Source organism: Prenolepis imparis, unplaced genomic scaffold, assembly GCF_030444845.1.
Source record: "Prenolepis imparis isolate NDT839.2.m4 unplaced genomic scaffold, iyPreImpa1.0 SCAF_6, whole genome shotgun sequence".
Taxonomy (NCBI): Eukaryota; Metazoa; Arthropoda; class Insecta; order Hymenoptera; family Formicidae; genus Prenolepis; species Prenolepis imparis.
The window spans coordinates 18,758,756-18,773,545 of NW_028141164.1; the positions used below are offsets into that span (position 1 = coordinate 18,758,756).

The 14,790-nt window shown below is 42.3% G+C and overlaps 1 protein-coding gene across 1 annotated transcript; it reads left to right on the forward strand.

The window, feature by feature from the left end:
* The first annotated feature begins 3,670 nt into the window (after window positions 1-3,670).
* Window positions 3,671-4,438, forward strand: LOC145936995 (uncharacterized). The gene has a single exon (XM_083039720.1). The coding sequence runs from the start codon at window positions 3,671-3,673 to the stop codon at window positions 4,436-4,438; it is 768 nt and encodes a 255-aa protein (XP_082895846.1).
* The last annotated feature ends 10,352 nt before the right edge of the window (window positions 4,439-14,790 follow it).

Here is a 14,790-nt window from a genome sequence, read left to right on the forward strand (position 1 = left end):
TTACATATATGTACAAGAACTATTTTACATTTACAATAAACAGATTTGTTAATTTTTTAAATATATATATATATATATATATATATATTAAATTTATTTGAAGTACAAGGATTTAAAAAACTATAGATTTTAAAGCAACGTATTCAGTTTTTGATAAGCTATAGATATGAGCGTTGTATTTGTATGTAGGTGAAACAAAAGAAAAGCGCAACAGCGCTATACTTGGTAATCTTGATATCTCGACGATTCAGTCAGCGCGACGATCTGTACCAGTAACGTTCGGTTTTGCGAGATTTATATATTTTGTGATCTGTAAGATTTATATATTTTGCAACACGTATTGTGTTATCTGATACGATTAGTTCTAAATATCGCGTGTGTGTACGCGTGTATTTTTCTATTGTATCAATTTACTTCTCTTTTTCCTTTTACGTGTTGTTACGTGATTTCTTCTTTTATATATTTCTGATTTTTAAATTCTGTATTTTTTATTTCTTTTTGTAATTTCTTTTTACATCGCATAACGATATACAAATATGTCGAGTCAGTGTCCCGTGGCAGATTACAGTAGATGTATGTATAAAGACTGCAAGAATGGAAAATCGCATGGGAAACGGCTTTTTAGATTCCCAATGCAAAAAGACGTAAGATGTAATATATGGATACGCAATACAGGTAAGTGCAATAACTATACATAATGTTTTAATTATATTTCTTATTAATTATATGGCTCACACTATACGCTACGGAGCGAAGGATAGGACGTAGCAGGTCCAAAGAATTTAACAGGAATCGCGTTACGTAAAACAAGATTATATTTCACAATAAAAAACGTATTAATAATTAACAGAGAACTTTTACAATAGTTTGCAAGAAAACCGCGAGCGACGGTCAATCGTACGAACAAGCAATCCGTAACTTTCGATAAACGATCGATACTAATCTTTCTTCTCAACAGCAGAGAACTGATTGTGAGCCGGCGTCCGCGATTGCGGGAGAACTTTTATATCCTCGATTTTCGCAAACGTTCAGGGTATCGATTATGTAACTTTTCTTTAGAGTAAAAACGTGAAAAGTGAAAATTTATCAGTGATTTCGCCAATCACGCAGGCATATCCGAATCATATTTTCACGATTTGAGAAATCCAATTTATCATTTCTTTTTTTGCTCTGCTTTTTAATGCATTTTTTATTTAGCGATACAAGAATGCAAGTGTCATTCTATCTTAATTTTCCATTGGATATCAAACAAAGATAGAATATGATGTGTTAACGAAAGTCAACATATCTCATTCTATCTTTGTTTGATATCCAGTAGAAAATAAAGATAGAATGACGTTTGCGTTAATTTGTTGTGTTAAAATAAAATGTATGAGAAATTTTCATCGAAAGTTTTCATGCGCCTTATGTACCGTGTACGCGGATAAGTTTAACAAATAGTATGCGTGGTGCCGTGAAAAAGGTGGCGGGTTAGAATGCTGCATATTGCGCGTTCAAATCCTACTTTTTCCAATTTTCTTTTTTTTACATAAAATTTAACAAAATGTCTATTTCACATTAAATCAACTCATATGGAATAAAAAATTATTTTATTATTAAATTTACGCACGCATACTATTTGTCATATCCGCGTGCTTGGTACATAAGCCGCACGAAAACTTGATGAAAATTTCTCATACATTTAACTTTAACACAACAAATTTAGTTTAATATTTCTGTTACAGGAAATACTAATTTGCATAAACTGTCTGCCAACACTTTAAGAAAAATGGGCTTGTGTGAAGACCATTTCCCTGCCACGTCATTTACCAATGAGACAAAAACACGATTAATACGAGATACTGTACCAGTTGCATATAACAGCGCTGGCTCATCCGAAAACGAATACAGTATTGAAGTAGAAGGAATGCAAATCCAAATGCAATGTCCTAACGATGGAAACATAGTATTAGAAGAACGAATGCCTTTATATGAACAAAACATTGAAGTGGAAGAAATGCAAAGACGTTCTACAACAGTACCTAACAATGAAAATAACATATTAGAAGAGTGTACTCTAAGGACATACAGACCTGCAATTTTAAATTTTGAAATGTCTGCGGAAGAGGAAGACGTAATGGAATGGGTGCATTTGGAGCCTCCTAAACATCAAAACGTGAAATGCAATGATAATAGCACTCAAAAAAATAATCCAAAAACAAAAATCAAAGCATTGAGAATGGAGAATTTAAATTTACGTCTAAAAATAAGGCGCTTAAAATATCAGTTGCGATGTATGGCACAAACGTGTAAGTGTAAAGAATCAAACCAGAAAAAACAGAAGAAAGAAAAAGTAAAGAATTTAATAAATGAACAAAAAATACATCCGGTAGCAAAAACCATGATACATTTACAACTGCATACGCCACGTATGCGATACACTGAGGAAGAGAAAATGCTTTCCAAGCAATTATATTATTATTCAGCATCAGCATTTTGCCGTTTAAAGAAAGCAGGTTGTAATTTTCCTGGACAGAGAACAGTTAGAAGATGAGTAGAAGAATACAATATAAAACCAGGATTTTGTGATGTTATATTTAAAAAATTAAAAGAAAAAATTGCACAAATCCCTGAAGAAGAAAGAATATGTGCCTTGAAATGGGATGAGATGTCCATAAAAAGTTATGAAGAATATTCTTCGAAATTGGATGAGATAGAAGGTCTCGTTGATTTAGGACCTCTGGGCAGAAAAGCAGAAAGAACCAAGTGCGTCTTTGTCTTTTACCTTGATAGTTTGAATGTACGTCATCCATGGCGACAACCATTAGCGTATTTTCTCCCAGGCAAATGTATGAAATCACATGAAATAATTCATTTAGTTGAGATGTGCCTAGATAAATTGAATGAAACGTGTGCTGATGTGAAACTCTTAACATGTGATCAAGGTACAAATAATCAAGCCACTTATAATCAACTAGGCGTAGATGAACAAAGACCGTATTTTATGTACAATAATAAAAAATATTATGCTTCATATGATTTTCCGCATTTGGTCAAAAGATTAGCGTGTTTCTTTAGAATACATGACAAGTTATATTGTAAACGAGAAATAATTGCATCATATTCTGATTTTGTAAAGAACTGGTGCATCGATAATGCGACAACAGGAGGCTCAAATTTGTTATCCCATATTACACAGGCACACATTCGTCCGAATTGTTTTGAAGCGATGAATGTAAAAAGAGCGTTTCAATTATTCAGCCATAGATTTGCAGCTGCAATAAAATTAGCTGGTGACGAAAAAGAATTAAATTCAAATACATGGAAAGCAACAGCTGATTTTGCAGAGTATATGAACAACGTAATTGATGCCTGCAATTCGTACAGTCTTAAGGTCATATTCGGTGGAAAACGGCCATTATCAAGAAAAAATCCTGATATTGAAAATCTATTATTAAACTTTGTGCAATGGTCTTCAGGATGGTCTAAGTTTCCGGACAAAATAAATAAAGTTCCTTGCTTTAAAGGTTTTGTCATTACAACACAAGCAATTCTTGAACTGTATAAGGAACTTGCAAATAAAAATGAAGAATTTGAACTTGCAACAGGCTTATGTAACCAAGATTCAGTAGAACATTTTTTTTCAAAAATTCGGCAACGCGGAGGATTTAATCCTAATCCAACAGCAAGAATGGTCCGACTGTCATTCAGACATATAATTTCAACAGGTTATATTCAAACAAGTGATAAAGGCAATGTGCAATGTCCTGAAAGTGAGGCTCTCATTAATAAACCAAATCAGCTGGTTAAAACGGTTGAAAATTGTATGAATAAAAATAATATTGCTATTATTGATGATGATAACGATGATGTTGATAATACCGCGGTAACAGAATTTTTTGAAAAACATGCAGACATTCTCGAAGAATGTGATGTAGACACGAATAATGTAAGTATGCTTAGTAATTATGACGAAAATGCGATAACATATTTTGCAGGATATGTGGCACGACGATGTTTCGAAAGGAATAATTGTCAAAACTGTCGTGCAACAATGTTGAAAATGCCAATGGAAGATGCGACGCCAAATGAAAAATACATCGAATATCGTGAATATCCCAATGAAGATGAGGATGCTCCGACAATTACGAAATTAGTTCGACCAACAAGCCTCTTTACAGATGTAATCAAAACACAATTGATGAGCTTTAATCAGACATGGCAACATAATTGGGCATCTACACAAGTCCTTGAGAAGATTGCAAATAAAGGTATATATGCAACGAATAAAACGCACCCTGGATGGTTTGATACGAATGATAAGTGTTACAATCATCACATACAAGCGTTAAAATTTTTATTAACTGTTAAAATATATTCGCGTACACGATATAATAATCGTGCTGCGAAGAAAATCAATGCATTTAATAGAAAAGTAAAAAACTTATCAAATAAATAAAGTTTTGTAATAGAATAAAGAGTAGCCAAAAAAATAACAAAACGTATAAACTTATATATTTTAACTTACACAAAAGTACGAAAGCCTTTCATTATTTTTATATTATTATCTAAAAATTGATCATTGTGCAAATAATTTTTGCAATTATTACTTCATATAGTAAGGAAAAAATATTTTACATTTACTCGCGGCATATAATGCGGAACGGAGTAAAACGATCGCGGCTCTTCGAACGGTACGATCTGACTTATTTATTTACATTTATACTCGCGGCATTTAATGCGGAACGAGTAGAACGATCGCGGCTCTTCGAGCGGTACGATCTGACTTATTTTACATTTACTCGCGGCATTTAATGCGGAACGAGGAAAATGATCGCGGCTCTTCGAGCGGTACGATCTGACTTATTTTACATTTACTCGCGGCATTTAATGCGGAACGAGGAAAATGATCGCGGCTCTTCGAGCGGTACGATCTGACTTATTTTACATTTACTCGCGGCATTTAATGCGGAACGAGTAAAAAATATGTAAAAATTCGCGGCCTTAGGGCGGATCGAATAAAAAGGGAGACAGTTAACTCGGAATTTTTTAAAATTGAAACATAATTTTTTATTTTTTTTTATATATTAATTTTAGATGCAAGATATTTACATTTTTACATTTTTTATTAGCAAATATGTTTATATTTTAAACAATTCCGAGTTATGTGTCAGTTGGCCTCCACGTGGCGTCTCCTGGAAATGCTCTATATGAGTAGCTAACAATTGACACTTTAAGATTATTGTGTGTGAGATGTGTATGTGTATGTAATATTATATATATATAATATATACATTATTATATGTTCGTTATTTAATTTTATTATTTTATTACACTTTATATTATTATTTTATTTTGATATGTATTGTACAATGTTTTTACAAATATAAAAATGTGATTTTAGAAAGAAAGTAATTTCCCAGCAAATACCAAGTAACAGTTATATAATTGTTAAGGCCAATGTCCACGATGCTAGAAATCGATCCAAGTTTTCGGACCGAGAAGTTTGTAGCCAATAAAATAGCCGCTTTTCCGTAAAAGCTGCAAGAACTCGGACCGATTTCTAGCATCGTGGACATTGGCTTTTACTTGGTGTTTGCTGGGTTGTTTTATGTATTTATATATATATAACAAATTGTTTAATTTAAAAAATCACATTTTTATATATTTGTCAAAATAACATTTTACAATACATATTTAAAATAAAATAATATAAAGTGCAATGAAATAATAAAATAAAATAACTAAAATAATCAGTCTTTTAAATATTATAATATTATAATATAAAATAAAATTAGACTTTTATTAAATTTTAATAAATTTATTCAATTTTAATGATACTTTTATAGTTACTTAATGGCATTATTATTTATATACTTTTATTATATTTTAATATATTATGTTATTTAAAAAAACTTTAAACTCAAACAAATTTTTTTAATTATGATTAGGATAAAATATTTTTTAAAAAATAATTAAAAATTATAATTAAAAATGATTGTTCCGCGGCCTCTTCCTCTTCCTACTCCTCCTCTTCTCATTCCTCTTCCTCCTCTTCTCATTCCTCTTCCTCCTCTGCTTCCCATTCCTCCTCTTTCTTTATTTCCTTTACGTGTTTGGTCTCGCGTCTCATTTCTACGCGCAGACCATTTATATCTATAAAACAGAGAGAAATATATATTATAGCTTAATAAAGAGAAAGATATAGTTAATTTATATATTTATACACACACACACATATAAAATAACAAACACATTATCATATATTAATATTAAAATATATATGTACATTTTGTTACATCCGCGGTTTGACCCCGCGATATATATCGAAGCGTGCCGCGATTCGACACACACACTCGCGCCGGGAAATAATATATATAATTTAAATTATAATATATATGTATTGTGACGTGACGTTTTTAACGCCCGTCACAGGGCCGGCACGGCCCGGCCGAGGAAGGGTCGAGAGAGAGGACGAATTTTGGGTCGGCGAGCGACGAACTTTTCTTCGTCGACTCGCCTTTAGTTAATTAAGTCCGATAGATTTACCGAGTGGAAGTGAGTGGTCAGAGAAGGCCCTGATGTATCGAAGGGAGCAGCCATCGTGGGATGGCGGAATTTGCAGCAAGAGTGGACGACCTGGGTGGAAGCGGTGCGCTCGGGGACGCCGGGTAACACGGAAAAGTAAGGTATTTATTGTCCATAAATAGAATAAATACGTAAGGGCCCGTTACTGCCGGATACGTTTTACAGCCTCGGATAGCGGGCGGAATTAAGCGGAGGAGCCCATCAAAAGGTACCAACATCCCGAGACAGGGATGGCTGCTCCAGTGGGGCCGCCGGCACCGTCCCGAGGAAAGCGGAACCGTCGGAGACTGATCACCTCTCGGCGGGTTCCCCCACAAGTCAACAGCAGTAGAGAAGGAGAGAAGCAATTATTCGGAACGTGCAGCGAGCAGCCACAATATCCGCACCAACATTCCGAAAAGTACCGAGAGCCGTTTCGAAAATACCGGAGCAACGAGGCCCACAAGGATCGACTATCGTCGACAGAGGATCGAGGATCGATTATAGGCGGCGCGCGCAGCGCCACCGACGCCGGCTACCGGCGTGCCGTGAGCCCAGAGTCGTACACTGTTCGACGAGACTGCGGCGTGCGAACCACGTGCGACACCGACGGACGACAAATTATTGTAAGGCCACCACTTCAAAGTCTCGGTAAGAGCGAACTCGGCGGGGACTCGCGTCTCCAGTAACACGGTTAAGATTGTTATCAATGTCATTGTTAATTACTTTCGTTACCGAGCCCTCGGGAGTGTCCGAAACGCGAGGCCCGTACCGAGATTCGCTATTAAAGTAAGAACTGCGCAGCCTCTCTCTCTCTCTCTCTCCGTGGAGAGCCGTACCGAGTCGACAGTCCAGAATTTTGTGTATAACTGTTAGTTTAATTAATTATCGAGTTTCGTTTCTGATTGTCTTGTGTCGAGTATTTGAGTCTTGTAAGTTGGGAAATGTCTTTCTCCCCCGCCTCCTCGATTGAAATATAATCCGGGATATGTTCCCCTCGGTAGCGATAAATATCGAACCATACTTGTGTTGTAATACCTCGAGTGTCGAGGATCTACCGAGTCACGAGGACGTCAATACGTAATGTGAAACTGCAATCCATTTTCTAAAACGAAATATATTTATTTAACTTTTATTTAAAATTGCCAGTGTGCCGATTTAATGACTCTCCTTCTCTCCGAAGCCCCGAGTACGATTCCCCGCAGTAAGAATCCCGCCCCTCTGCCAATTAAGAAACTGAGTTACCGAGCTTAAGCCGTCACTATCGTAGAATTAATTATCGTGTTATTTTGAGTGGTGCGGCCTGACCGTACCTGGCGCCCAAGCAATGTGTCGAATTTTGTGTGTCGAGATACCGAGAAAAGTGACGAAGTTGCGCGGCACTGGAAGGAAAAGTCCGTTGCAAATTTGGCGCCCAACGTGGGGCCCGAGGGAAAATTATTTTTTTTTTACCTCGGTTAATTAAGAAATTTGAGACTCGGTTTAAGCGACGGAGATAAGGAGAGGAGTCAGGAGAGAGATAGGAGATTTCTTTGTGTTGGCTATTGCCATCGCACAGCCGTTCCATATTCCCCGAACATTTTTCGTTTGCCTAATTGTTTCCTCAAGATTTTTTTTTCTTCTCTGTTATTTATGTGTATTTTTTTTCGCCTGTATTTCTTTAATTAATATATTTTGAGCTGGGGAAAAGATTTTCCTGTGAGACGGTTCTTGCCGAGACGAATAAACCCCGAATTTAGAGTGCCATCGCGTATACATTGTTTCTCCCTCGAGGCGGAGAACCGCTGCGCGGGCTCGAGCACGCATTCCTTTGAAGCTCGCGCGCGGCACGGTAAACACCGCGTATCGGTTACCTACAATAATATTGCGTGTCCTTATATGTCTCTTTGCGCCTCGGTGTGTTATATAGAGGATTCGAGTAAAGTCGTTACAATTGTATAGTATTGAGGATAAACTTTTCGACAAGAATATCCGCCTAACGGGGACGTGGTAATTAAAGGATATATGTATACTTTTTTTTCTTTCTCTCTCGCTTCAGTTCTATTTTCTGTTTGGAATAACGTTACATCTTTTCATTCAATAATTTTTTTTTCTGTTATATGAATCTTATCTTTAGTACTAAAATATTTAGAATAACGAAGTGGAATCGAAGGATTCTTTAGGGTGATATATTTTCTTTTCTCCCGATATATTTTTTTTTTCTCTTTCGGTGTGTCCCCGCGCGTACAGTTTCGTGAGCATTCCGACTTTATCGGATACATTGGAATGGTTAAGCATAATAATTTCTTTTGGGGTACTATATGAAGTGTGGGTTATCGCAAGTCCTTGAATGAATCACCAAGGATACTCCCGTAATATTTAGACGCTCGAGACAAAGGAGCTGCCTCTCTATATTTTGAAACGGAACGATTGAGATCGCGGTTGCGGAATTTGATGTGTATAGGGTCGCGTTGGGTTGGCGAGGTCGAATAAGGGGGAAGTAATATTTATTTGAGATTCGGAACTCGACGATCTCGCGGGACGGAAAAATATTTAAAGCGTACTGGTTCCGTCTCTTATCGCTCGGTGACGTCCGTGCTGGGTTTAAGAACGAGAGATACGCGTTGATTATCGCCAACATTTCCTTCTCTCGCGATATTTCGCAACAATGACCACTAAAGAGAGCCTGGGATGGATATGCGCTCTCAAGGTGGACGAGCTGAAAAGGGAACTCGCGACTAGGGGATTATCAGTGAAGGGGATTCTCCCCACCCTCCGGAGTAGACTGCTTCGATTCGAGGCCGCGAACTTAGCCGGGAAGGAACACGTATCTACCCCCGAGATATCCGATAATTCCTCCGATGACGAACAGAAAGAGGAAGAGGGGGCGGTCGGGGGGGAGCCTAGGCAGATACCGAGACGACCCCTGACACGGGTGGAGGTCCCGACACCTCCAGAGTTGCGACGGGCCCTTAACCCACGACTACTTCGCGGTAGGGCAAATACGGCAATGGACGCGTATAATATTATGAGGAAGTGTGTAACGGTCGCTTTTCGCGAGCTCGGAATAACTCGGTCGGGATCAGGGCTCGTAAAAAGGGTGAGACAACGAACGTAACGGTTATTAGTAACAACTGTAATTTATTAATTTAGGTGTCTGTATGTACAAGTGTGCGTGTGTGTGCGTGTGTGGGTGTGTAACGCCGGTCGTTAAAGCCCGTGTATTATGCGGGTCTTTAAATCGCTTCGGAGTGTTTACGTCGCCCGCGTGACGCGGGGTCGGTGCGGCGAGCGGGGCGCTCGGTGTTGTCGCGGCGCGAGTCGGCGCGAGTAGAAAAACGCGTCAGCTGAGAGCGGCCGCTCTCTTCGATATATCGAAGAGAGCGCAATCGAACGGCGCGCGTATGAGTCGGATTTCGCGGACCGTGATTTCGGCGTGGACGCGACGAATCGGCGTGTCACGGCCGTCCGTATGGGTGGCGGGGGGAGGAACGCACTGACGGTCGAGAACCCTCGACGAAGGCGGCGGAGCTCCACCCGCTGACGTCAGCGCGCTGTTTGCGGGGTGCGGTCGGAACCCCGGACTCCCGAGAATAGCTCGGGGGAGACAGAGTACCCTCTACCTCGAAGTCGGGGGACGGTGGAGGCGGAAGCCGGAAGTTCGGAGCACGAAGATTATCTCCGCAGAGGCAGCGTACGCGTCTACCTCGGGCTCTTTTTCCGGGCGGAAGGATTCTCCGATACGACGGAGTCGGAACGGTATCTGAGAGAGCTCTTATCGCGAGCTCTCTTTTTATATGGATCGAGTAACGGGATCGGAGGCTGGATCGAAGGAGAGGGAGTGGGGGTGATAATCCTCGGCTTATTTCGGCGCGCGTCGGGCGTTTTCGGGGAACCGTGTTTAACGGTTGAATAATTAAATGTGGCGCTCAGCGCCTGCTGCCCTGCCCGGCCGGTGTTCGCCGGGCGCAGCCTTCCGACGGATGGACGGTCGGGAACGACGCGGGGGCGTTGTTACAAGTGGAACCTCAACTTCTCCGGGGCCCGGGATGGGGAAGCGGAAGCTTTCCTCATTAAAATAGAGCAGGGTCGTCAATTAATTCCTTTAGACGATGAGGAAATTTTTAAGTGTCTGCCCTTCTTTCTATCGGGCACCGCGGCTCACTGGTTCCGATTGAATCGACATCTTTGGCATACTTGGGGAGCCTTTGAGGCCGCATGGCGTTCGCGTTTCGGTTGTCCAAATTTTCAGTTCATGTTAAGGGATGAAATAATGCGCCGGAAACAGGGGGAAGATGAGCCGGTGGCGGATTATATAACCTGTATGCAGGCTTTATTCGAACGCCTAGACCCCACATGGAATCTAGGCGAGCAACTAAACTACGCCCACCGAAATATGCTACCGAGATTGCGCGTCGCGGTACGCCGTACCGAGATTTACGACTTTCGCTCGTTGGAAACGTTGGCCTCTCAGGTAGAAGAATGCTACGACCTAGACAAGCTACCAGTTGCGACGCGTTCTATTTTCCCGGAACTTGCCTATCGCGCAACCCCACGATCCTCGAAAAATTCTAAGACGATTACCGCGGCTGGAATATCCGTACCGAAACAACAAGGGAAGAAAGGCGGGGCTACCGAGACGGGAGGGAGGCCCTCCGCGAACGTGATATCAGACGCCAATTCCGAGCCGAAACCCTCAACTTCCGCCGCGAATAATAACCGGTTAGCCGAATTAATATGCTGGAACTGTGAGGGGAAGGGACACCGATCGCGAGACTGTAGGCAGGCGCGAAATCTCCACTGCTATCGGTGTGGAAAGAAACAACACACGCTGCGTACCTGTCCTAAATGTTCGGGAAACGGGAGCGGGAGTCGGTAGAACGGGTCCTAACGACTCCGGTGGAGAAGACCCGCGAAAATATAAATTCCGCAAGCATTCAGTCGTACGTTACGTTAGACGATACCGAGTTTCCGCCATTGCAATATTTTAATATACAAATACGAGGAAACCCGTTGACCGCCCTGGTAGACTCCGGTTCTAGTAGAACACTCTTCGGGAGTGAAGGCATTCAATTGATTAGATCTCTCAAAATGCCCGTATCGCGATACCGAGACGGAAAAATAAGGACAGCCAACGGTCAAATAGCGCGAATCGGCGAAATTTGCGAAGTACCCCTCCGGTTAGGCGACGTCGAGCATAAACTTATGGTAGGGTTGCTACGGATCTAGCAGTTTCCTGTATTGTCGGGATGGATTTTTTGTGCAAATTCGGCATAGGGTTAGATTTGGCGAGATCCGAGTGGTTCTTTTCGCGGCAACCTACCGTCCGCCATCGGTTCGATTCTACCGAGGGAACCAGTTATACGTGCAGCGGACTACCCGAGCTCACCATCACCCAACGAGAAAAGTTAGACGAATTTTTAAAAGAGACCGTTCCGATACCGAGCGAAAATCCGGGGGTAACGTCACTTACAGAACACCGTATCGACACCGGATCTAATAGGCCGGTCAAACAACGGTGCTATGTAGTTTCTCCGCGAATACAGGAAGCCATACGCGAAGAAGTAGATAAGATGTTACGCGCGGGTATAATCGAGCCTTCGTTCAGTGAATGGTCAAACCCGGTGGTGATGGTGAAGAAGTCTAACGGGAAGTACCGATTCTGTCTAGATTTTAGAAAGGTAAACGAGATCTCGAAAAAAGACGCATACCCTCTGCCTAACATGAATAGTATTTTGGACAAACTTCGGGCGGCACATTACATTTCGACTCTCGATCTCAGTCAGGCCTACTTTCAGATCCCTTTAGCGAAAGGAAGTAGGGAAGTCACCGCGTTCAGCGTCCCGGGTAAGGGGCTGTATCAATTCAAACGGATGCCGTACGGGCTCACCGGAGCCCCGGCCACGTTTCAGAGATTGTTAGATAAATTAATCGGTCCGGAGATGGAACCATTCGCGTTCGCGTATTTGGATGATATAGTTATCGCGACTCCTACTTTTGAAGAACATTTAGTTTGGTTGAAGCGAGTCTTAGCAAAAATAACGGCAGCGGGTTTGACAATCAATCCGGAGAAGTGTGAGTTCTGCAAGTCCCAAGTAAAGTACCTTGGTTTTATCGTTCAAAGGGAGGGACTCACAGTTGATCCGGAAAAGACGCAACCCGTTTTAGAGTTCCCGATACCGAGAAACATCCGACAACTCAGACGTTTCCTAGGAATGGCCTCTTGGTACCGCAGATTCATACCCCAGTTAGCCACGATTACGGAGCCTTTGACCCGTCTACTTAAGAAAAATAAGCGATGGGAGTGGGGGATAGAGCAGTCTGACGCGGTGCAATCTATTAAAGAACACCTCACAACGGCCCCGGTTTTAGCATGTCCGGATTTCGAAAAACCTTTCGTGTTACAAACAGACGCCAGCTCGGTGGGAGTAGGAGCTGTTTTGACGCAATCTTTTGGGGAGGGGGAGAGAGTGATCGCTTTCGCGAGTCGAGCCCTCGCGGACCCCGAGAAAAAGTACTCTGTTACCGAGCAGGAGTGTCTAGCCGTTGTGTGGTCCATTAAGAAATTTAGACCGTATCTAGAGGGCTACCGGTTCACAGTCATAACCGACCACAGTAGTTTGAGATGGCTCCATAATTTAAAAAACCCCACGGGCAGGCTAGCGAGGTGGGCCCTCGAGTTACTAGAATACGACTACGAGATCGTACATAGGAAAGGCGCACTACACCATGTGCCTGACGCCTTATCGCGAAGCCACGAGGGGGAAGTTAGTGTCGCTTTGATCGCGCCGGCCGAAATCGTCGATATCCCGGATACCGAGAGTAAAGATAAATGGTACAAGCGACGGTACGTACAGGTAGTACAAGAGCCGGAGCGATACAATCAGTGGAGAGTCCTAGACGAGCGATTATATTTCCTAAGATCGAAACCGGTTATTTCAGAGATAGTGGAAGATTTGGATAGGTGGAAGCTGGTATTACCTTGCGAATTGAGGGGGGAAGCGTTACACGAAGCGCACGATGTTCCCCAATCCGGACACCTCGGTATCGATAAAACTTATCAGCGTCTGGCAGTATCATACTATTGGCCGCAAATGTTTCGAGACGTAGTCAAATACGTAAAGAGATGCGATACGTGCCAAAGAACTAAGGTCGAGCAAGCCAACCCTGCGGGACTTATGGGTAGACGGATCCCGGAAGCGCCGTGGACGATAGTCGCAGCGGATATTATGGGACCGTTACCCCGGAGTAAATCGGGATTTCAGTATCTCTTGGTGATTCAAGATCTATTCACCAAGTGGATAGAGTGTAAGACGCTTAGATCGGCGAACGGATCAAAAATAAGGGAGGCTCTCGAAGATCTAGTAATTTCGCGATGGGGGACGCCAAAATTTCTATTAACGGATAACGGTACCGAGTTTGTGAATAGAATAATAAAGGATTTCGCCGACAATCATAAGATAACTCACACGACAGTTCCCCCGTATCACCCTCAAGCGAACCCAGTAGAGAGAGTGAATCGAATTTTAAAAACTATGATCGTCGCGTTTATCGATAGAGACCATAGAGAATGGGATAAACATATTGCCGATTTTAGATTTGCCTATAACACAGCCGTGCATTCCTCGATAGGAACATTGCCGGCCTTTTTGAATCTGGGGCGAGAATTAGTACCGAGAGAAAGATTGCGAGACCGAGGTAACGATATGACTCAGGTCGAAGCAGCAGACCCCGCGGCTTGGGCCGATAGAATGAACCGCCTCCAGGCGATACAGGAATGGGTTACCGAGAATTTAGAGGGGGCACACCAAAGGCAAGCGTCGTATTATAACCTGCGGCGCCGGCCCCGCGTTTTCCGTACGGGGGAGCTCGTGCTGAAAAAACAGCACGTTCTGTCTTCCGCCGCGCATAACTTCGCGGCGAAATTGGCACCTAAATTCGAGGGTCCCTTCCGGATCGGCAAGAAGCTGTCCTCCGTGGTCTACGAGTTGACTCGTCTAGACGGGTCGGCCGTAGGCAAAATACACATACAGGACCTAAAACCGTATCACATTCCTGATCCCGATTAGCTACTTTTCGATATGGGCGACCCCGCAAGGACGGAATGGGCCCGCTTCCTCCAACGACACGAGAACTTGGTGCAGTACATAGAGGGGAACTGCCCCGAATTTTGGACGGATGTGGCCGACGCCCAGGAAACCATCCGTAATATGGTGGTGACGACCCGTGGAGCGGTCGTCCGGGAGTTCCCCTCCGTCCGGGAAA

Coding starts and splice junctions, on each gene's coding strand:
- LOC145936995 (XM_083039720.1), top strand. CDS start 3,671: ATGGTCCGACTGTCATTCAGACATATAATTTCAACAGGTTATATTCAA.